The sequence below is a fragment of the Tursiops truncatus genome, chromosome 1 (genome assembly GCF_011762595.2).
Source record: "Tursiops truncatus isolate mTurTru1 chromosome 1, mTurTru1.mat.Y, whole genome shotgun sequence".
Classification (NCBI taxonomy): Eukaryota; Metazoa; Chordata; class Mammalia; order Artiodactyla; family Delphinidae; genus Tursiops; species Tursiops truncatus.
The window spans coordinates 68,247,101-68,271,287 of record NC_047034.1 but is presented as its reverse complement, the minus strand read 5'-3'; the positions used below and the strand labels follow the sequence as shown (position 1 = coordinate 68,271,287).

At 41.0% G+C, this 24,187-nt stretch overlaps 1 protein-coding gene across 1 annotated transcript in view; it reads right to left on the bottom strand.

Moving 5' to 3' along the window:
* Positions 1-7,302: 7,302 nt before the first annotated feature.
* The window catches only part of SLAMF6 (SLAM family member 6), a 30,333-nt gene continuing 13,448 nt past the window's right edge, over positions 7,303-24,187 (bottom strand). Inside the window, exons 2-8 of the mRNA XM_019932598.3 lie at positions 17,088-17,411; positions 14,063-14,326; positions 13,474-13,590; positions 13,121-13,159; positions 11,988-12,067; positions 9,394-9,468; positions 7,303-9,044 (exon numbers count right to left, since the gene is read on the bottom strand). Of these exons, the coding sequence (XP_019788157.2) occupies positions 8,991-9,044; positions 9,394-9,468; positions 11,988-12,067; positions 13,121-13,159; positions 13,474-13,590; positions 14,063-14,326; positions 17,088-17,411 (953 nt within the window). The 3' untranslated portion in view covers positions 7,303-8,990. The remainder of the gene's footprint in view (positions 9,045-9,393; positions 9,469-11,987; positions 12,068-13,120; positions 13,160-13,473; positions 13,591-14,062; positions 14,327-17,087; positions 17,412-24,187) is intronic.

Below are 24,187 nucleotides of genomic sequence, written 5' to 3'. Positions count from 1 at the left end.
CATATCTTGGGTCACAAATTAAGCCTTGGTAAATTTAAGAAAATTGAAGTTGTATCAAGTATCTTTTCCGACCACAACACTATGAGACTAGATATCAATTACAGGAAAAGATCTGTTAAAAATACAAACACGTTTTTTTTTAGTCTTTTAAATTTATTTACATTTATTTATTTATTTATTATTTTCGGCTGCGTTGTGTCTTCATTGCTGTGCACAGGCTTTATCTAGTTGCAGAGAGCAGGGGCTACTCTTCATTGTGGAGCATGCGCTCTGGGTGCACGGGCTTCCGTAGTTGTGGCAAGCAAGCTCAGTAGTTGTGGCTTGTGGGCTCTAGAGCACAGGCTCAGTAGTTGTGGTGCACAGGCTCAGTAGTTGCTCCGTGACATGTGGGATCTTTCTGGACCAGGGCTCGAACCCGTGTCCCCTGCATTGGCAGGCAGATTCTTTACCACTGTGCCACCAGGGCAGTCCCTATTTTTAGTTTTTAAAGAAACCTCCTTACTGTTCTCCATAGTGGCTGTATCAATTTACATTCTCACCAACAGTGTAGGCGGGTTCCCTTTTCTCCAAACCCTCTGCAGTATTTATTGTTTGTGGATTTTTTAAAAAGACTTTATTTTTTTATTTTTATATTTTTAAAGTTATTTATTTATTTATTTAATTTATTGATTTTTGTCTGCATTGGGTCTTTGTTGCTGCACGCGGGCTTTTCTCTAGTTGTGGCAAGCGGGGGCTACTTTTCATTGTGGTGCGTGGGCTTATTGCTGTGGCTTCTCTTGTTGAGGAGCATGGGCTCTAGGTACACAGGCTTCAGTAGTTGTGGCTCATGGGCTTAGTTGCTCCATGGCATGGAGCATGGAGTTGCTCCATCTTCCTGGACCAGGGCTTGAACCCATACCTCCAGCATTGGCAGGCGGATTCGTAATGACTGCACCACCATGGAAGCCCATTTGTGGATTTTTAATGATGGTCATTCTGACTGGTGTGAGGGGACATCTCACTGTATTTTTGATTTGCATTTCTCTAATAATTAGTGATGTTGGCCATCTGTATGTCTTCTTTGGAGAAATGTCTATTTAGGTCTTCTCCCTATTTTTGGATTGGGTTGTGTTTCTTTTGATATTGAGCTGCATGAGCTGTTTGTAAATTTTGGAGACTAAGATCTCATCTGTCACTTTGTTTGAAAATATTTTCTCCCATTGTGTGGGTTTTCTTTGTTTTGCTTATGGTTCCCTTTGATGTGCAAAAGCTTTTGAGTTTAATTAGATCCCATTTGTTTATTTGTATTTCCATTACACTGGGAGACAGATCGAAAAAGATATTGCTGCAATTTATGTCAAAGAGGGTTCTACCCATGTTTTCCGCTATGAGTTTTATAGTATCTTGTCTTATATTTAGGTCTTTAATCCATTTGGAGTTTATTTTTGTGTATGGTGTTAAAGAATAATCTAATTTCTTTTTTTTGCTTATATGTGGAATTTTTTCTTTTTTTTTTTAACATCTTTATTGGAGTATAATTACTTTAAAATGGAGTGCTAGTTTCTGCTTTATAACAAAGTGAATCAGCTATACACATACATACATCCCCATATCTCCTCCCTCTTGTGTCTCCCTCCCACCCTCCATATACCACCCCTCTAGGTGGTCACAAAGCATAGAGCTGATCTCCCTGTGCTATGAGGCTGCTTCCTGCTAGCTATGTGGTAGTATACATAAATGCGTGTATATTTGGTAGTATATATAAGTGCATGCCACTCTCTCACTTCTTCCCAGCTTACCCTTCCCACTCCATGTGTCCTCAAGTCCATACTCTATGTCTGCGTCTTTATTCCTGTCCTGCCCCTAGGTTCTTTTTTTAGGATTTTTTTTTTTTAGATTGAATATATATGTGATAGCATACGGTATTTGTTTTTCTATTTCTGACTTATTTCACTCTGTATGACAGGCTCTAGGTTCATCCACCTCACTACAAATAACTCAATTTCATTTCTTTTTATGGCTGAGCAATTTTCCATTGTGTATATGTGCCACATCTTCTTTAACCATTCATCTGTTTATGGACACTTAGGTTGCTTCCATGTCCTGGCTATTGTAAATAGTGCTGCAGTGGACATTGTGGTACATGACTCTTTTTGTTTATTTTATTTTATTTTTAACATCTTTGTTGGAGTATAATTGCTTTACAATGGTGTGTTAATTTCTGCTTTATAACAAAGTGAATCAGCTTTCCATATACATGACTCTTTTTGAATTATGATTTTCTCAGGATATTTGCCCAGTAGTGGGATTGTTGGGTCATATGGTAGTTCTATTTTTCATTTTTTAAGGAACCTCCATACTGGTCTCCATAGTGGCTATATCAGTTTACATTTCTACAAACAGAACAAGAGGATTCCCTTTTCTCCACACCCTCTCCAGCATTTATTGTTTGTAGATTATTTGATGATGACCATTCTGGCCAGTGTGAGGTGATACTTCATTGTAGTTCTGATTTGCATTTCTCTAATGATTAGTGATGTTGAGCATCCTTTCATGTGTTTGTTGGCAATCTGTATATCTTCTTTGGAGGAATGTCTATTTAGGTCTTCTGCCCATTTTTGGATTGGGTTGTTTGTTTTTTTGATATTGAGGTGCATGAGCTGCTTGTATATTTTGGAGATTAATCCTTTGTCAGTTGCTTCATTTGCAAATATTTTCTCCCATTGTGAAGGTTGTCTTTTCATTGTTTTTATGGTTTCCTTTGCTGTGCAAAAGTTTTTAAGTTTCATTAGGTCCCATTTGTTTATTTTTGTTTTTATTTCCATTTCTCTAGGAGGAGGGTCAAAAGGATCTTGCTGTGATTTATGTCATAGAGTGTTCTGCCTATGGTTTCCCCTAAGAGTTTTATAGTGTCTGGTCTTACATTTAGGTCTTTAATCCATTTTGAGTTTATTTCTGTGTATGGTGTTAGGGAGTGTTCTAATTGCATTCTTTTACATGTAGCTGTCCAGTTTTCCTAGCAGCACTTATTGAAGAGGTTGTCTTTTCTTCATTGTATATCCTTGCCTCCTTTATCAAAAGTAAGGTGACCATATGTGCGTGGGTTTATCTCTGGGCTTTCTATCCTGTTCTATTGATCTATATTTCTGTTTTTGTGCCAGTACCATACTGTCTTGATTACTGTAGCTTTGTGGTATAGTCTGAAGTCCAGGGGCCTGATTACTCCAGCTCCATTTTTCTTTCTCAAGATTGCTTTTGCTATTCGGCATCTTTCATGTTTCCATATAAATTGTGCAATTTTTTGTACTAGTTCTGTGAAAAATGCCATTGGTAGTTTGATAGGGATTGCATTGAATCTGTAGATTGTTTTAGGTAGTATAGTCATTTTCACAGTATTGATTCTTCCAATCCAAGAACATGGTGTATCTCTCCATCTGTTTGTATCATCTTTAATTTCTTTCATCAGTGTCTTATAGTTTTCTGCATACAGGTCTTTTGTCTCCTTAGGTAGGTTTATTCCTAGGTATTTTATTCTTTTTGCTGCAATGGTAAATGGGAGTGTTTCCTTAATTTCTCTTTCAGATTTTTTTCATCATTAGTGTATAGGAATACAAGAGATTTCTGTGCATTAATTCTGTACCCTGCTACTCTACCAAATTAATTGATTAGCTCTAGTAATTTTTTGGTAGCATCTTTAGGATTCTCTCTGTATAGTACCATGTCATCTGCAAACAGTGACAGCTTTACTTCTTCTTTTTCAATTTGGATTCCTTTTATTTCTTTTTCTTTTCTGATTACTGTGGATAAAACTTCCAAAACTATGTTGAATAATAGTGGTGAGAGTGGGCAACCTTGTCTTGTTCCTGATCTTAGTGTAAATTTTTTCAGTTTTTCACCATTGAGAATAATGTTGGCTGTGGGTTTGTCATATATGGCCTTTATTAGGTCGAGGTAGGTCCCTCTATGTCTACTTTCTGGAGAGTTTTTATCATAAATTGTTGTTGAATTTTGTCAAAAGTTTTTCTGCATCTACTGAGATTATCATATGGTTTTTATCCTTCAATTTGTTAGTATGGTGTATCACATTAATTGATTTGCATATACTGAATAATTCTTCCATCCCTGGTATAAACCCCACTTGATGATGGTGTATGATCCTTTTAATGTGCTGTTGGATTCTCTTTGCTAGTATTTTGTTGAAGATGTTTTCAGCTATGTTTATCAGAGATATTGGCCTGTAGTTTTCTTTTTTTGTGACATATTTGTTTGGTTTTGGTATCAGGGTGATGGTGGCCTTGTAGAATGAGTTCAGCAGTGTTCCTCTCTCGGCTATATTTTGGAAGAGTTTGAGAAGGATAGGTGTTAGCTCTTCTCTAAATGTTTGATAGAATTCGCCTGTGAAGCCATCTGGTCCTGGGCTTTTGTTTCTTGGAAGATTTTTAATCACAGTTTCAATTTCAGTGCTTGTGAATGGTCCATGTATATTTTCTATTTCTACCTGGTTCAGTCTCAGAAAGTTGTGCTTTTCTAAGAATTTGTCCATTTCTTCCAGGTTGTCCATTTTATTGGCATATAATTGCTTGTAGTAATCTCTCATGATGCTTTGTGTTTCTGTAGTGTTTGTTGTTACTTCACCTTTTTCATTTCTAATTCTGTTGATTTGAGTCTTCTCCCTTTTTATCTGATGAGTCTGGCTAATGATTTATCAATTTTGTTTATCTTCTCAAAGAACCAACTTTTAGTTTTATTGATCTTTGCTACTGTTTCCTTCATTTATTTTTCATTTATTTCTGATCTGATCTTTATGATTTCTTTCCTTCTGCTAACTTTGGTTTTTTTTTGTTGTTGTTGTTCTTTTTTTGTTGTTGTTGTTACACAGGTCTCTCACTGTTGTGGTCTCCTCCGTTGTGGAGCACAGGCTCCAGACGCGCAGGTTCCGTGGCCATGGCTCACGGGCCTAGCCACTCCATGGCCTGTGGGATCTTCCTGGACCGGGGCAAGAACCCTTGTCCCCTGCATCGGCAGGTGGACTCTCAATCACTTCGCCAACAGGGAAGCCCTGTTGTTGTTCTTGTTCTTCTTTCTCTAATTGCTTTTGGTGTAAGGTTTGGTTGTTTATTTGAGATGTTTCTTGTTTCTTGAGATAGGCTTTATTGTTATAAACTTCCCTGTAAGAACTGCTTTTGCTACAACCCATAGGTTTTGGGTGGTCGTGTATTCATTGTCATTTGTTTCTAGGTATTTTTCAATTTCCGCTTTGATTTCTCCAATGATCTCTTGGTTATTTAGTAGTGTATTGTTTAGCCTACATGTGTTTGTATTTTTTACAGTATTTTCCCTGTTATTGATATCTTCTCATAGCACTGTGGTTGGCAAAGATACATGATATGATATCAATTTTCTTAAATTTACCAAGGCTTGATATGTGACCCAAGATATGGTCTATCCTGGAGAATGTTCCATGAGCACTTGAGAAGAAAATATATTGTGGTGTTTTTGGATGGAATGTCCTATAAATATCAATTAAGTCCATCTTGTTTAATGTGTCATTTAAAGCTTTTGTTTCCTTATTTATTTTCATTTTGGCTGATTTGTCCATTGGTGAAAGTGGGGTGTTAAAGTCCCCTACTATGATTGTTGTACTTTCAGTTTCCCCTTTTATGGCTGTTAGCATTTGCCTTATGTATTGAGGTGCTCCTACATTGGGTGCATATTTACAATTGTTATTACTTCTTCTTGGATTGATCCTTTGATCATTGTATAGCGTCCTTCTTTGTCTCTTGTAATATTCTATTTTGTCTTCAATGAGAATTGCTACTCCAGCTTTCTTTTGATTTCCATTTGCATGGAATATCTTTTTCGTCCCCTCACTTTCAGTCTGTTTTGTCCCTAGGTCTGAAGTGGGTCTCTTGTAGACAACATATGTATGGGTCTTGTTTTTGTATCCCTTCAGCCAGTCTATGTGTGTTGGAGCATTTAATCCATTTACATTTAAAGTAATTATCGATATGTATGTTCCTATTACCATTATCTTAATAGTTTTGGGTTTGTTTTTGTAGGTCTTTTCCTTCTCTTGTATTTCCTGCCTAGAGAAGTTCCTTTAGCATTTGTTGTAAAGCTGGTTTGGTGGTGCTGAATTCTCTTAACTTTTGCTTATCTGTAGAATTTTTTTTCTCCACTGAATGTGAATGAGATCCTTGCTGGGTAGAGTAATCTTGGTTGTAGGTTTTTTCCCTTTCATCACTTTAAATATGTCCTACCACTCCCTTCTGGCTTAAAGAATTTCTGCTGAAAATTTAGCTGTTAACCTTATGGGGATTCCCAGGTATATTATTTGTTGCTTTTCTCTTCCTGTTTTTAATATTTTTTCTTTGTGTTTAATTTTTGATAGTTTGCTTAATATGTGTCTTGGCATGTTTCTCTTTGGGTTTATCCTGTATTGTACTCTCTCCTGTATGGATTTGATTGACTATTTCCTTTCCCATGTTGGGGAAGTTTTTGACTATAATCTCTTCAAATATTTTCTTAGACCTTTTCTTTTTGTCTTCTTTTTCTGGGACCCCTATAATTCGAATGTTGGTGCGTTTAATATTGTCCCAGAGATCTCTGAGACTGTCCTCAATTCTTTTCATTCTCTTTTTCTTTATTTTGCTTCCTGACAGTTAATTCCACCATTTTATCTTCCAGGTCACTTATCCGTTCTTATGACTCAGTTATTCTGCTATTGATTCCTTCTAGAGTATTTTTAATGTCAGTAATTGTGTTGTTCATCACTGTTTGTGTGCTCTTTGGTTCTTCTAGGTCCTTGTTAAATATTTCTTGTATTTTCTCCATTCTGTTTCCAAGATTTTGGATTATGTTTACTATAATTACTCTGAGTTCTTTTTCAGGTCCGTTGCCTATTTCATCTTCATTTATGTGGGCTTATAGGTTTTTACCTTTCTCCTTCATCTGTAACATAATTTTTTGTCATTTCTTTTTTTTTTGCTGGGTGGTGCTGTATTCCTGGTTGTATGGCCTGAGATGTCCAGCACTGGATTTTACAGACAGTTGGATAGAGCTGGGTCTTGGTGCTGAGATGAGGACCTCCAGAAGTTCTCACTCCTACTGATATTCCCTGGGGTTTGACGTTCTCTGTTAGTCCAGCGATTTGGTCTTAGAGCTCCCACCACAGGAGGTCAGGCCCGGCCTCTGGCCTTGGAACCAAGATCCTGCAAGTTTCGTGACATGGTAAAAAAAGAAAGAAAGAAAGAAAGAAAGATAAAAAGGAGCAGTACAATATCAAAGTTAAAAACCAATATAAAATTAGAAAGATAAAAAATATATTAGGAAAAATAAAAGTTTAATTGAAACAACTGCAACAAGGTAAAATAAAACCACAACAGGAAAAAGAAAAAAAAAAAAAGGTGGTGGTGGGGAATGAGCCAAAAGTAGAGAACAATAACAAAGTATAAAGAATAAAATAAAATTAGAAAAATAAAAGATTTATTAGGAAAAATGAAAATATAAGAGAATCAACAAGGTAAAACAGAATCCCAATCTAAAAGAAGAAAAAAGAAAAAAAAAAAAACAGCCTTGGCTCTGGGAGTGGAGTTTAGGCAGTGGTGGAACTAAGGCAGGGGCAGAGTTTAGGGTGGGGTGGGACTTAGGCAGGTGGGAGCATGATGTTTGTGTGTGGCCCGGGGCCTAGGCTCAGGACCACATAGCCAGAAAAGGCCCTGGGGGCGGGGTTTAGGCTGGACGATGTTCAAGCATGCGGCGGGGCCTCTGCTTAGGACCTGCATGGAAGGGAAGAGGCAGCACGTAGCAAGGAGGGCCTCTGGAGTGTGGAGTTCCGGAGTTTGGAGGAAGGGCCCTGAGTGAGGGTGTATGGGTGGTGTTTAGGCCCAGCACATTGAAGGGGGTCTCAGAGGGTCTCCGATTGTAGAGGTAGAGCCCTGGGTGGGGGTGTAGGAACAGGGCTTGAGCTCTGCGGGTAAGGCGGGAGACTCCAAGGGCAGAGGAGTAGGCCAGGGAGCCCAACAAGCTCCCCAGTGCCTAAGTGGACAGGGAAAGCACTGGCCACATTCCCTTCCATTCCTTTGCGCCCCTCCCCCACTGTCACCTCCAGGGTCTCCCCTGTAGCCACTGGACCCCTAACCATGAGTGGGTGCCCCTAGGTGTAGGAACTCCTCCCCTCCCCCAGCCACCCCTCAGGGGTGCCGGTCCTAGAGGTCGGGCCTTTACTTTTGCTCCCCCTTCCCTCCCTCCCTCTCCCTCAGATCCGTATGGCTGGAGGATACCTAGGTGGGCAGAGGATCAGGCCCAGGATCTCAGCAGGCTCCTGGGGGCCCAAGTGGGCAGGAGAAACCTGGCCACACTCCTTGTTCATCCTTTGCCCTCCCAGTGGTTCCCCAATTTCCCCCTTCGAGCATAGGATCCCTTCCCCTCCTGCAGCCAACCCTCAGGGACGCCAGTCCCCTCTGACCTCCACTTCTTCTACCCCTACACTCCCCCCACACCCTACCTGGTTGCTGGGGGTTCCTCCTGTCCACTTAGGTGTTCATGGTCCCTTACCAGTGCCCAGTAGGTGCCTTAGTTGTGAGGAGATGCGAATTCCGCATCCTCCTAGTATGCCATCTTGACTCCACCCCCGTATCATACGGTTTTTATTCTTCAATTTGTTGATGTGGTGTATCACATCGATTGATTTGCAGATATTGAAATTGATCAATTGATAGTGATCATGGTGTATGATCCTTTTAATGTATTGTTGGATTCGGATTGCTAGTATTTTGTTGAGGATTTTTTCAAGCATGGTATCTGATGTATGTTTTCACTTGGAGCTGATTAGAAATTGTTATTTGGGTCATATGCTGGAGATGATGTTATTCCTTGAATGTTTGACCCAGGTAAGCAGATTCAAATCTGATAATCCTAGATATTCAAATTCTGTTGTCAGACAGAAACCAAGCTCTGTTCTTTCCCATAGGATTAGAAGATGTGTTGTTCCTGAATTCCTTTGAAGACTTTCAGCAAATTACATGACACTGTGAAGGGCAGTTGTCCTGGAATAGGTGGGCTTTCTGTAATGGAAAAAAGAGAAAAATAAAGTAGGTAAATAGGGACTAGAGTGTCAGGCCACTCCTCATGGATATAGAGGTGGTTTGGAGAGCACTAACAGGCAGTAAGGGATATTGACAGCATAAGCAGGATTAAATTTAAAAAACAAGTAGGTTAAAAACTCAGTTATGTGTGGTGATCCTAATACAAGGTAGCTTCTTGGATATGTTTTGGAGCTGTCCTGAGACTTTCTGTATCCTGCTGATATTTGTGCATCTGTAAAATGGCCCCTTTACTTTTACCATATTTGCAATGTCATAGGTCTGAGAAGAGAGGTAAGAATGTAAAAAGATGTGCCAATCATAGGCTTACCTCTTGGGACTGTTGAACTTCAGAGTAAATTGTGGTGGAGTCATTGTTTTTCACAGGTTTTGGGATTTCCATTTCCTGTAAAACACAATCATACCAATTCGGCTCACATAAAGAGAAATGTACTCATTCACAGATACAGTAAGTCCCCTACTTATGAGACTTCAAGTTGTGATATTTCAAAGATGTGAACGTGTGTTCACATGTCCAATCATGTAAGTTAGTTCACGTGTCTGGTGTACATTGTCATGTCAAGTGGTTGTGTACTTGACAACAAAGTAAGTGCACAAGCTTTTGTGTACTTACTTTGTGTAGCTTACTAATGAAGACCTGATAGAATTGGAGGCTCAAAGAAAGAAGAGAGACAAGAGGAAGAAGAAGTAATTGAAGAACTGAAGAGATTCACGATACAGGAAATGGAAAGGGGATTTTCTTTATTTGAAGAGGCACTGTTAGTTTTTGAGGCACAGGACGCAAATATAGAACAGTACATGAAGGTTGCCGCAGCCGTTCAGAATGCAATCCAGTGCTACCGTGTCATTTATGGTGAGAAAAAAAAGCTACTACCCAGACATCACAGGATCATTTTTTCAAGAGAATAGTTAAAATTGAATGCAGCAAGGAACCAGAACCTGTGACATCAACATCAGGCATGGGTGAAATTGCAGCTTGCCCTCCACCTCCTATTGCAGGAGATCCTTCAGCTCTGCCATCTCCCATGTCCTCTTCCTCTGCCAGTCAGTAACTCTTCTTGCCTGTTCACTCGATACCAGCCCCTGTAAGCCAGCTCTTGTACCGTATTACTGTACTTTTCAAGGTATTGTACTGTAAGATTAAAAATGTTTTCTTTATTTTTTTTGTTTTTTTGTTTTTTATGTATTATTTTTGTGAAAAGTATTATAAACCTATTACAGTACAGTACAGTACTATATAGCTGATTGTGTTAGTTGGGTATCTAGGTTACTTTTGTTGGACTTAAGAACAAATTGGACTTACGAGCATGCTCTTGGAATGGAACTCATTTGTATGTAAGGGACTTACTGTATATTCTTGGGAAAAGCAGTGTGACAAATGAGGGATAATGTCAAAGTTCTTTAGGAGGAAGGCTAGGGAGTGTCTAGCAAGAGAAGCTGGAAACAAAGCACCACTAGCTCTTAAACCTGTGAAGGATTAGTCACCTTTCCTGAGGCCCAAACAGAAGCACAACACTCCAGCAAACCGGTGGTCTCAAGAACCAGAGAGAGAGAGAAGGGTGACCTTGTTGGCAGTGGTGTGAAGGAAAGAAAACATTCTTGTCCTGCATCCAACTCTGCTCTCCTTCCTCTATTTTTAGGAACTAACCTACACACCAGATGGTTATTGTATTACAGCTTTTGTCTCAGATCTTTACTACCTATAACTGGAGTTATTGCCTGCTTCATTTTACCCCTGTGATTCTATTTGCCTGGTCATCATGTCACTGGGGTTCTCCTCAAGCATGGGGAACTGGTAGAGCAGGAATATCTTGGCTTAAGAATGGCTCTGCCTGGAATAAAAAGTGTGGCAGTAACAGAAGTCCCCCATCCTCATAGTTTTTGGCATTTTAAATTAACTAAGGCATATTTGGGGTGTTATCAAAACCTCTGAAACTCTCCAAAGTACCATGTTTTGCTAAGCAAAAGTTAACAAACTTGCCGGAGAGTTTCTTTGTTTGTTGAGAGTAATTCATCTTGTCTTCAAGAGGAAATTGGAAAGGCAGTTGAAATATCTGAAGTGAGAGCACTTCTTATTGTTGGCTAGCTTCAGAGTCTACTTTGCAAATACCTGTGAGGGGCTTTGTGAAGGGAGATTTGCTTGTGGAATCCAAGATTTCTAGCCAGACCATTGTTTCCATCAACTGAAGAATGCTGGCTCTCTTGGGTTATTTTTCAGAAGACATGGAAAATGGCCTCCCAGGATGTGTAGTGTTATTTAGAAATGTACCACCTGCAGGTGCTTTATTTTGCGGTTGATGGGGAATTACTGATGCATGGTGAGGAGTTCCTGATGCCTGACCAAGGCCATCCTGTTATGTTGCTAGAGGGCAGGGGACGATTGAGGACTGCTCATGCCGTTAGTGTCCTCTACTGTTGAGGGATTGCAAATTCTTGCCCCTCTTCCCTCTTGAGAGACTCTTCTGAGCTCCCCTATTTCCCCTACATCCAGGATGAGAAAGCCCCTGATACAGAATCATGCCTTCTGGGGGCTCTCAAGCTTAAATGAACTCTGATCCATCCAGCAAGTATTTACTGAGCATCATGCTAAGACATAGGGGAAGAGAGAGGAAGACATAATTTTCACTTCCAGGCAGCTTGTAATTAAGCTGAAGGGACAAGACTCACTGATGCATTAAGCAGTTAGATTAAGCAATGTAAAGCAGGGTATGAGTCAACATTCTACTGAGGTGTGAGCATTGAGGTCTAGAAAGGTCCCGCACATAACTCTGCAGTTCTTGTCGCTGCCTTTGCTTCTCCTCAATGGTGTATGTCATTTGAATTTAGAAAAGTTTGGTGACAATGTCATGTATAATGACTGTAAAAATAATGACCATGAAGGAGTATAAACCTGAAAGTACTCACCCTCTTTGAATGGGTGACCTGAGCATACACAGTGCTCCCTGGAGAGAAGGAAGCATACTCTACGTTCCTCACAGTCTCTGCTGTTAACACAGGAAGGCACAGTCAGTAGCTGAAGGACTCTGGTCTGCTCTCCCAGGACCTTGTCTACCCCAGGCCATTCTCTGACCCCAGAGAGGCAATTGTTCAAAGCATGGCCCTTCCTTAGGGTTCATTCATTTTTGACAGTCTTTGGAGTTCTGGGTTGAACCAGAACATTCTCAGTCATGTGATCTATTTCTGACCTCATCTCCTCAGGGGCACATGGTCTTGAGCTATCCTAAAGCCTCAGAGTCTCCCTCTGGCTTCACAGGAAGGGAAGCTTCTGGGACCAAATAACACTGCCTACACAGGAGCTAGAGAACCTCACTGGTGAGCATAATGGAGCCAGATTATTTCACATATATAATACTATTAAACTTTTCAGAGCTCCTTAGAGTGGGTTTGATTATATTAGAGATGAGGAACTGGAGGCTCAGAAAGTTTTACAGACTTGGTGCAAACTCACACAGGAAGTGATCAGACAAGAATTTGAATGCATGCCTTCTGACTCCAAACCTCATGCCAGGTCCTCCATGCATGAATTCATGTATCTCTCACCCATGAAATAAGACTCAATGCCAGTCTGAGTCCAGAGCCTGTGTTTCTGTCTCTATATCATACTTTCTTTTCTGACTGTGTCCACTCAATGCCCAAACCCTGGCTGAAGAGAGTGATGGGGTCAGGCAGTTTGTCTTTGGGCATGTGATGCTGTAATCCTGTCTTTACCCTGCACCTCCTGTTGATAATGGACAGGTCATGAGTCCTTTCACTGGCGCTTAGTCTCTCCATTGGCAGAGTGGGGAATGACCCTAATCCTACCCCAAGAAATTGCATGAGTGACCGGTTTGCATGCTTGTAAGGAACCCTGTAAGTCACACAGGGGACAAACTTGCACAGTTCCAGGTGTTATCCCCTTGCACCATCTGGTCCATCTGAGTAGTGACATTCTGACTCCCTCCTCTCTCATTATACAGCCCTCTGACTGCCCTCCTTTCCTTTTCACTTGGTTCTTCCCATCTGTTTTATGATTGGGAGTTAAGAGTCTGGAAGCTCACCAGGACACTGGGTTTGCTGAGTAGAGAATTGAAAGAAACCTGAAAAATAAAATTAATTGAAATCTGTGACTATAGTGAGAGAAGCCTTCCACCCCCTACCCCTAGATGTGTCTCTCTAGAGGGTGTGGTGGAAGGGGACCCGAAAGGGTCCTGCATTTTCCAGTAAGACACTTTTCTAGGAGATTAGCACATGTGTATTCACAACCCAGGTGTTGTCCCAGTGGACCAGCTGAGCCAGGGTTTGCATGCTCCCTCCCTTTATCTGTCTTCTACAAGACAGAGTCTTTTGGAGGCCCCAAATGCTAAGTCTCTGGAACCTTGGAGAAGAAACAGTAAGTAGGAAGAAAGGAAACCTATTTTTTTCCTCCAAACAAATAATAACACGATGATGACCACGACTATACATATTGAAGAAACTGCCACTACAATCCACATGGTATCCAGGTGTTCATTTTTTTCATTAGTAACACCTAAAAAGAAAAAAAAAAGAAGTTGCACTTGAGACACATCGAGTGAGGCCCAGAGTGGTTTTTTAGAGCCTCTACTGCATCTCTTCTAGACCATCTTTGGGAGTTGGGTGGGTTCATCTATACCCAGAGGCTCTGGGGGTATGAGCAGGCTTTCTGGGAGTGGGAGTCCCATTTAGGCAGACAGGGCATGGTGGAGCCTGGTAGAGCCAGTGGGAGGAAGCAATCCTGCCTTCCCAAGGACTTTGCTCTTGGGATCTGAGTAGGCTGGAGAAAGGGTTGGTGGAGGGGGAGGGAGGAAGGAGAGACCTCTGAGGGAGTGAGAGGCATGGAGCCCCAGGGGATGTCTGTCCCTTCCCAGTGTCACTTGGCTGTCTCCTACTGGGCTGCTGTTTTAGGAATCATAAAGGGCACAAGAGACACCCCACACCTCACAGCCACTCAAGGCTCTCAGAGAGACCTGAGACATACTTACTTTTGCAGAGACTCTGGACAGAGACAGAGAAGGATGAATTGCTGACAGCATTCTCAGCTACGCAGGTGTAGGTCTCTTCATTGAAACTCTTGGGGTCCCAGGAGATAGTAAGGTTTGCTTCACTTTGAAGTGTGTTTCCTGAGACCTGCCACCTGAATAAGATGTTATCATTTGGATTCTCCACAGAGCAGGTCAGGAGGATCTCACAGGTCCTATTATTAGACCATTTGGTGTGAGGGACAACTTGTAAGTTCCTCAGTCGTCCTGTGTGCAGAGAAGAGGCCTGGATTAAGGACAAATGTCTTGGCTCAGCCCTCTGTGAAAAATATCTCTCACCTCGATGTTTCTGTATTCCACCTGACACAGCTGTGTATTCTGTAAATAAGTCTGCATGTACTGCCTAATTGATGACATCAAGGTATGGGGTGACCAAATGATAAGGGACATCAGTATGAGACAGAGTAGGCAGTGGGAGAGAGGGAAGGGAAAGACTGGGGTTGTCGCCAACTAGTCAGGTGATTTTAAGCTGATCACTTTAATTTTTGGAGCTCCAGTTTCTTCCTGGGGGTCCTTCTAACACTTGTTCACTGCCCCTTATGTAAAGATAATTTGGAGACTAAACTAAGGGCCAGCCCTACCTCAGCCAGGTCCAAAACCAGAAGACCAGGCACACTTCTCCATTGTCAGAGTTCCCTAGATGGGATGGAAGATAAAAGCTTAACACTCTTGGAGAACTGTATTTCCCACATCTGTGGGAATATTGGTTCTCACTGGAGCTGATGCTGGCTCAAATGATGACAAAGAGACCTTGATGTAGAGTGTCACCAAGTCAGAAAGGGAAATGTTGAGAATTAAAGAATTAGGAAAGGAAGAAGTGAAGAAACAGAGAGAAAGCAAGAAATTCTGGGGAAGAAAGAAGTGCAATATATTTGGGACTACATATGTTGCAGAAATATCCGAGAGCAGAGACCAGAAAATATCACCTCTAAGGTGTCAGTGGCTGTGAATCAATGGGGACATGAAAGCAGTACAGAAAAGCCCTCTGACCTAGACTCCGCCCAAGGGTTGAAATAAAGGTGACCCAATAGAAACAGAATGACTCCAACTGTCTGATTAGAAGAGATTAAGTAATGCTTTAAGCTTAGCTAACTGAGTAGGGGTGGTGGAACATACCTTGCTGGAACAGAATTTTCATGTCATGGCAAGAATGTTGGATTTAGAGTTAGGAAGACCTAGGTTAGAATCACGGCTTTGTCATTTACTGGCTACATGGACAAATTATAGTCTCTTCATGCCTAAGTTTCCTCATCTATAAAACTGGGCAATAATACTTACTTCTTGGGTAATTATGAGAATTACATGAGACAGCATGTAGCACAGAAATGGCAAATATTTGGCATGAATATTACATCTCCTTCAGCCAATGTCTGTTGCTGACCTCAAAAACCTATCTTGATATCTTTCTCCATTTGATGAATATATAACTACTGATTTGACATTTCTACCTGGATATAATGTGTATCTCCAACTCAACATGTTCAAAAAGACTCCTGTTTTTCTCTCCAAAACCTTCTCAATCTGCAACTTTCCCCATCTTAGTTGACAACAACTGCATCCTTCCAGTCATCCAAGCCAAAAGCCCTGGAGTCATCCCTGACTCATCTTTTCCTCTCATACTCCCACATCACAAAATCCTGGTGGCTTTACCTCTAAAATATATCCAGAATCCAACCACTTCTCACTACCTCCACTGCTACGACTCTGGTCCAAGCCAGTATTACCTCTTGCTTAGATAGTTGCAATGGCTTCCTAATTGGTTCAGTGGCTTCCACACTTGTCCAAAGAGATCCTTTAAATAAGTAAGTTAAATTATATTACTTCTCTGCAAAACCCTCCAATTGTTGTCCGTTCCCCCAAAAATGAAACCAAAGTCCTTGTGATGGCTCTTATAGCCTTAGAAGATATGGCCCCCTACTTCCTTACTGACCTCATTTCCTATTGCTCTCTCTTACTCTGCTCCTTGATGTTTGACCTTCTTTATATTCCTTGAGCTGCCAGACACAGGGAGTGCTTGTGTGGGATGGCTCTTCATCCAGATATCTGCATGGCTCACTCTTTTACCTCCAACATGTCCTGGCTCTAATGTCATCTTCTCAATGAGGTCTATTATGATCATTCCATTTAAAATTGACCACTGCTTTCTGGCACTTCTGATGCTCCTTATTCTGTTCTAATCTCTCTTTCTCCATAGCACTCGCAGCTTACTGTGTCATTTGTTTATATATTATGTGTACTGTTTATTATTGCTCCCATATTCCCTACTCAGAATGTCAGTTCCATGAGAGCAGGGACCTTTGTTTTGTTCACTGATGTATTTCAAGGGCCTAAAACAGTGTCTCGTATATTATCCCTGATTAACAAATATTGTTGACTCAGTGAATAAACAACATGACTCTGATATCTTTCTTAACACTGAACCCTAGAAAGTTACTCCCAATTAATTGATATTGGCCCATAAGATCAAATCTTTGCCATCCCTAGCCTAGTACATACAGAACAATTGGCCAGTGTTTTTTAAAAGAAAACCTATATAATTTATATCTTAAAATACCTTTGCACAATTGTAAAACATGTTGGTGTAGCTTACACATCTCTCTGTGTATGTGCTTTTGAAGGAGAGGCACTCCAAAAGGCCCTGAGAAGCCATTGGCATTCAGCCTCAGGAGTGTGGCTGTTGCAGAAGAAGTTGTGCTTGGTCTTCTAAATAGTGGCAGAAGAAACTTGTCTCAACAAGTGTAATGGAGCCTAGTACAGGGTCTAGAAGTCACAAGATTTAGGTTCTAATCTTAGCTCTGTCACTAACTGCTGTGCAATGCCATTGAATAGTTTTGTTGCTGGACCTCAGTCTAGCTCCAAATGCCATGCTTTTTACCACTAAGCTATAGTGCACACTTGCAGTCACATAGACTTGAAATATGTACTATTTTTCAGTCCATACACAATTAAACCCCATGATTTGACTCACTGAAGATCCTCAGATCATAATCGGTAAACAGTGAAGAGGTCAGTGTGGTTATCTGGGCTCTGTAAAGTCCTGAGTCTGCCATCGTCAGGTTGCTGAGCTGCAAGGAATAGGACTCGGTGACATTCAATCGATTTTTCCGCTTTGGGTCAGTCACCCTGTTTAGTGCTTCATTTGGCTCTATGAAGATGGCAGATTTTCCCTCATGTAGCCAGGTGATGGACGTGATCTTCTCTTCCACAGGAAACTTCAGGGTAAGTGTTACAGACTCCCCCAGGACCCCATTCACAATCAATGGGGTTGAGCTGGTTTGTGAAACTGTGTTCCCTGTGAACACAGAAAGAAAACTGCTATAACTCTCCCTGCCCTCCCCCTGTTCCCCACACCCTTTCTCCATCCTCTGCCAGTCAGTTAGAGCTCTCTGATACTGAAGTCCAGAAATATGATGAAAAGGGAAAGGGTTAGGAGGAGTGTTGAAATGGGCAATCACAGAGGCTCCACCCCAGCAAAATGTCTGGCACTCTTGTTTAATGAGTAGTTGATCCAGATGATCCTGGCCAGTCTACCCTCCCACACTAGCTGGTCACTCCTGAGTCATGGCCACACTATCTGATCCCAGCTTCTGAGTTATCTGGGCATGAGATAGAGAGGGACAACTATATCAACTCTCTGGCACAGACTTCAAAACCCACAAGTCTTTGCTGATGAAATATAATCAAAGCTTGACATTTATTAAATACTTACTGTGTTCAGCATAGTAGGCTTGTGAGATTTAGAGGACTAGTAATAGGAATTTACAGTTCTTATACATTATTTCATTCGACGCTGACAACAATTCTGTGAGGCAGTAGGATGAATATTACCATCTCCATTTATAGAAAGGATCTGAGGCACAGAGAGGTTACCTAGTTTTCCCAGGGTTACCTAGCTAAGGAATAACAGAGTCAGGATTCAGACCCAACTCCTTTGACTCTAACTACTTTGTGCTCTTTCCATGATACCAGAAGATATCTTTTATTCTCCCAAAAGATTATTGTCTAGTAGTTGAGGAGATAAAAACTGATAAGCATAAAAATAATAGTTAACCTCAAAGTAACATACAATGACTATACTCTCATGAGCCTCTCTCAGAGCCATTAATGTTCAAGCAAAAAAGGTGAGATAGTCACAGTCATTCTTAAAGAAGATGTTTCTTTACCATCTTTTGCCAAATTCCTAGCATTTATCATACCATTTTTTTAGCCCTCTGTTTACTTGTTTGTCCAGCTGACCATGTCTTAATTATCTTTATATCTCAACACTGTGCCTAACACAAAGTAGGATATGGAAATGTTTGAGTGAATCAATGAATAGGTAACCATTACCACAACCTCAACCTTCTCAAGATCTCTTAATTCTCAGGAGAGGATCTGAGTAGGTGAGGAAATGTCTCAGGATCTTTGCACTCAGCTCCTGGGTGACCTCACACTTCCTCTCTTTTTCTCAAATTGTCACATGCATGCCCATCACATGAACACTGCCACCAATTCCCCCTCTTTACTACATCTTTCCCATCAGCACTTTAACATGCTGTTGTTTGTCATTTGACCATTCTTCCCTCTCAGAATCACATGGGTGAATATCACAAGCAAAATCTTGAGTGAAAAAAGAAAATACAGATACAAATAGAATACAGTGGCATGCTTACATTTATTTAAAGTTAAAAAACAGGCAAAACAAATCTATTACTTTAGAAGTCAGGATAGGGTTACCTTTGAGGAGGAGGGAGGGATAGCAAATAGGAGGGAGCATAGAGGGGGTTTTCTGGGCTGCTGATAATGTGCCATTCCTTAACCTGTGTCTGGATACACAGATTTATTCATTTTATGATTATTCCTTGAGCTGACACTTAGGATTTGTAATTTTCTCTTTGTATACTATATTTCAGTAAAAGAGGTTAAAACAACAAGAAAAAACAAAACAAAACAATTACAATGGCCTATGAGGGCTAGAATGATCTGGTCATTTTTCTCTTTTTAGCCTAATTTCCTATAACTCTCCCCCTTACTCCCTTTGCTCACACTATGCTGGCCTGGTTATTCCTTGAACAGGCCAGAGTCGTACACTTGTAATTCCTTCTGCCTAGAATGCTCTTCCCCCAAGTGTCCACGTGGCTCACTCTTTCGTCTCCATAAGGTCTTTAATGCAAACATCCCCTCTCAAGGAGGCCTTCTGTGACCACGCTTTCCTCACCACAAGCCCTCACTCCTGTGTACTCATTGCCTTTGAATTTGTTTTTCTCTGTAATACTTACTTTCTACCATACTCTGTAATTTGCATATTTGTTTTTTTGTTCTTTTCCCCTTCTATAAGAATGTAAGCTCCATGAAAGCAAGGATTTTTTTCTGTCTTGTTCACGGTGCTGGACATTCTTGAACAGTGCTTGGCACAGAGTAGGCACCCAATGAATACTGCTGGGTGAATGAGCACAGCTCCATCCCTTGTTTTGCAGGTTCTCTGCCCAGGATGTTTAGGACCGGTTTCTCTTTGTAACGGGTCTCGGCATACCCTGTGGCCCAAAGACTCTCCAAGAACTGTTCTTCCTTCTCTAGCACAGACCTTTAAGTTTCCTTTGTTGTTATAGATCGAAATCATTCATTTATTTAACAGGCCATTCATTGTACTATTTGCTCAGCTTTATGCCAATTCAGTGAGTAAAAGCCTTAGAAATCATGGCATTCAGACCATACTTATTAGATTCATTTTATGTACCAGTTTCTGGACTGAAGACTGAATATAGAAATGAATAAGACATTATCTGTTCTCTGGACTCACCGTTTGGTAGAGGAGTCTGACAGGTAAACATGTAGCTATGGTGTGGTGAGTTAGGCGTTGACCTAGGATAGGGTTTGCTTCTGCATTGCCCTCACACCACTAATTGCACACTCAATATCGAGTGTTTCTTTCTCTTAGATATAGTTAAAATGTTCTTTTCCTCTATTTTTCATAATCTTGAGGTAGGGATTATGCTTATCATCTCTGTATTCCTAGCATTTAGCACAATTTTGAGCTCAATAAATGTTGAATTGATAGAGATAACTGCTCTATAGGAGCACAAATAGTGAAAATGATGGGGTAGAAAGGGTTGGGGGTTGTCAGGGAACACTTTGCAGAGAAGGTAACATTGTAGTTGGGTTTTGAATAAAAACAAGAAGTTCTCCATTGCTTGATTATTTCAAGAATGCCCGGCTCTTTCTTTGCTCCATTGTTCCCTTTGCCTGAAATACCTTGCTCACATTTTCCCATCTGGTGAGCTCCTATTTATCCTTCAAGGATAAGTTCAAATATCTGTTTGCCTTTGTTTATATTTGTGGGGTTTGCATTTGGTACAGGGGAGGAGACAGGAGTTTGTGGTTGGAGAAGAGGAAAAGTTATAGAAGGAGGAGAAGGGGTTGGTAGAAGTAATTCCCTGCAAGTCTAAGAAAAAAAAGAAGATAAGAGCCACTGTGCTTAAGGAAGGTGAAGGTAAGAAGTTACTGAAAAAGCTCAAAGGCTCCTCTGAAAGACTTTGGACTCTAGGAGAGCTGCTTTTGGACCCAGATGACGTGGTGTGGCCCAGAAGGCACAAGAAGGCCTTTTTCTCTACTCTGCCTGGGATCAGCACTGATGCTTTGGGAATGTCTTGGGTCAGCATCCTTGGCATGGATATCCACGTTCTCTGCAGAGCATTGAGGTCTTCTGTAAGTGGTTCAGCTAGCTGCAGATTTGGAGGACTAGAATCAGAAGAGACTAAGAATTGGGAGGATGCCTCATGACCTTAACAGAAGGCTGCTTTGGGGGCCTATGGGAAGCATCCCTTATAAGTCACTGGGAGCCACTTGGAGCATGTGGGTGGTGCTGAGGTCCAACGCCTGGTGTGGATGTTCAGTCAGCAGAAATTTGGAGTATGTTTGTTTACATGTTTCACTCACTCTGGAAACATGAGTAATGTATCAGTCAGCTCTTTATGCCCCCAGAATCTGGCCCAGGGATCTTGGAATACTAAATAGGTTGAGATCAGAATGTAAAGTGTCTTGAATGATTATCTGAATGATTTTTTTTGAATATATTAAGAAACATGGAGTATTTTTGAGAAATGCAAAGGAATAAAGAAAGCAGGTAAGGCTGAACTGATTCTGAAAAAGAGAAAAGTCAGAGAAACTTTGGGATATCTAACCTAGGGGAATGGCTTAGGCCTAGGACTGGCTTAGGCCTATCTATAGGAAAAAGAGATATAGTGGGTTGTTTCAGCTCAGCATGAAACAAGTTCAGAAGGAGGGTAGGGGTTGATTTCTCAAGAGATTTAATAGAGAAGGGAAGAGATATATAAGGCAGGATCTTGAGTAAGACAAGTGAAAATGAAAATACAACATACCAAAACTTACAGGGTGCAGCGAACACAGTGCTCAGAGGGAAAATTTGTTCTTTGAAAAGATCAGGAAGATTGACATAATTTTAGCTAGATTAATTGAGAGAACAATAGAGAAGGCTCAAATTACTAAAATTAGAAATGGAAGAGTGGACATTACTGCAGACCTTATAGAAATAAAAACGATTATAAGAGAATAATATGAATAACTGTATGGTAACAAATTAGATAGCCTAGATGAAATAGACAAATTTCTATAAACAAACAGATTACCATGACTGACTTAAGAAGAAATAGAAAATCTAAGAGGATCTTTAACAAGTAAAGATATTGAATCAGTAATCAAAAACCTTCTGGCAAAGAAAAGTCCAGGACCAGATGGCTTCACTGGTGAATTCTACCAAATATTTAAAGAATAATTAATGTCAATATTTCTCAAACACTTCCCCAAAAAAGGAGAGGAGAAAACACTTTCTAATTCATCCTATGAGGCCGGCATTACCTTTACCAAAGCCAAAGATATCATACACACACACACACACACACACACACACACACACACACACACACGCACGCACACACAAACTATGGACCATTATCCCTTATAAGCATTGATAGAAAAACCCTCAACAAAATATTAACAAACTGGATCCAGCTGCATAGTAAAAGGATTATACACCAAGACTAATTGGAATTTATTTCAGGAATGTAAGAGTGATTCAACATATGAAAATCAATCAATGCAATATGCTACATTAATATAATTAAGGGAAAAAGACACATGATCATCTCAATTAATACAGAAAAAAACACTTAACAAAATCCAACACTGTTTCACACATAAGAATCTAAAAGTAGAAGGGAAATTCCTCACCTTGATAAAGGGCATTTGAGAAACCCACATCTAACATTCTATTCAAGAATGGAAGGGACTTCCCTGGTGGTGCAGTGGTTAAGAATCCACCTGCCAATGCAGGGGACACAGAAGATCCCACATGCTGTGGAACAACAAAGCCTGTGCACCACAACTACTGAGCCCGTGTGCCACAACTACTGAAGCCTGCATGCCTAGAGCCCGTGCTCCACAACAAGAGAAGCCACTGCAATGAGAAGCCTGCCTACTGCAATGAAGAGTAACCCCAGCTCACTGCAACTAGAGAAAGCCCACCCACAGCAACAAAGACCCAATGCAGCCAAAAATAAATAAATAAATAAATAGATTTTTAAAAAAAGAATGAAAGACTGAAAGCCTTCCACATAAGGCCAGGAACAAGATAACAATGCCTACTTTCATCACTTCTATTTAACATTGTACTGGAAGTTCTAGTTACAGCAATTAGACAAGAAAAAGAATAAAAGTTATCTTAATTGGAAAGGAAAAAGTGAAACTATTCCTATTCACAGGTGATGTGATCTTATAGATAGAAAATCCTAAAGAGTCCACAGAAATAGATTGGTGCAAAATGGTAGAGTAGAAGGACATGGGCTCACCTCCTCTTGCAAGAGCACCAAAATCACAACTAACTGCTGAACAGCATTGACAGGAAGATGCTGGAACCCACCAAAAAAGATACCCTACATCCAAAGACAAAGGAGAAGCTGCACTGAGACAGTGGGAGGGGCACAATCACGATAAAATCAAATCCCATACCTGCTAGGTGGGCGATCATCCACAAATTGGAGAACAATTATACCACAAAAGTTCTCCCACTGGAGAGAAGGTTCTGAGCCCAATGTCAGGCTTCCGAGCCTGGGGGTCTGGCAATGGGACTAGGAATCCCCAGGCAATCTGACTTTGAAGGTCAGTGGGATTTGATTTCAGGACTTCCAAAGGACTGGGGGAAACAGAGACTCCACTCTTGGAGGTCACACACAAAGTCTTGTGTGCATGAGGACCTGGCTAAAGGAGCAGTGACCCCATAGGAGACTGAACCAAACCTACCTGCTAGTGTTGGACGGTCTCCTGCAGAGACAGTGGGCAGCTGTGGCTCACTACAGGGACAAGGTCACTGGCAGCAGCAGTTCTGGGAAGTACCCACTGGCATGAGCCCTCCCAGAGGCTGCCACTAGCCCCACCATATAGCCTGTAGGCTCCAGTGCTGGGTCACCTCAGGCCAAACAACAGGGAGGGAACACAGACCCACCCATCAGCAGACAAGTGGATTAAAGTTTTACTGAGCACAGGCTCAGCCCACCAGAGCAAGACCCAGTTCTACCCACCTCCAGTCCCTCCTATCAGGAAGCTTGCATAAGCCTCTTGGATAGTCTCATCCATCAGAAGGCAGACAGCAGAAGCAAGAAGCAAACCTACAGCCTACAGAACAAAAACCATAGTCACAGAAAGATAGACAAAATGAAAAGGCAGAGGACTATGTCCCAGATGAAGGAACAAGATAAAACCCCAGAAAAACAACAAAATGAAGTGGAGCTAGGCAACCTCCCAGAAAAAGAATTCAGAATAATGATAATGAAGATGATCAAGGATCCTGGAAAAAGAATGGAGGCAAAGATTGAGAAGATGCAAGAAATGTTTAACAAAGACCAAGAAGAACTAAAGAACAGAGATGAACAATATAACAACTGAAGTGTAAACTATACTAGAAGGAATCAATAGCAGAATAACTGAGGCAGAAGAACTATCATTATTCTGAATTCTTTTTCAGGTAGACTGCCTATTTCCTCTTCACTTGTTTGGTCTGGTGGTTTTTACCTTGCT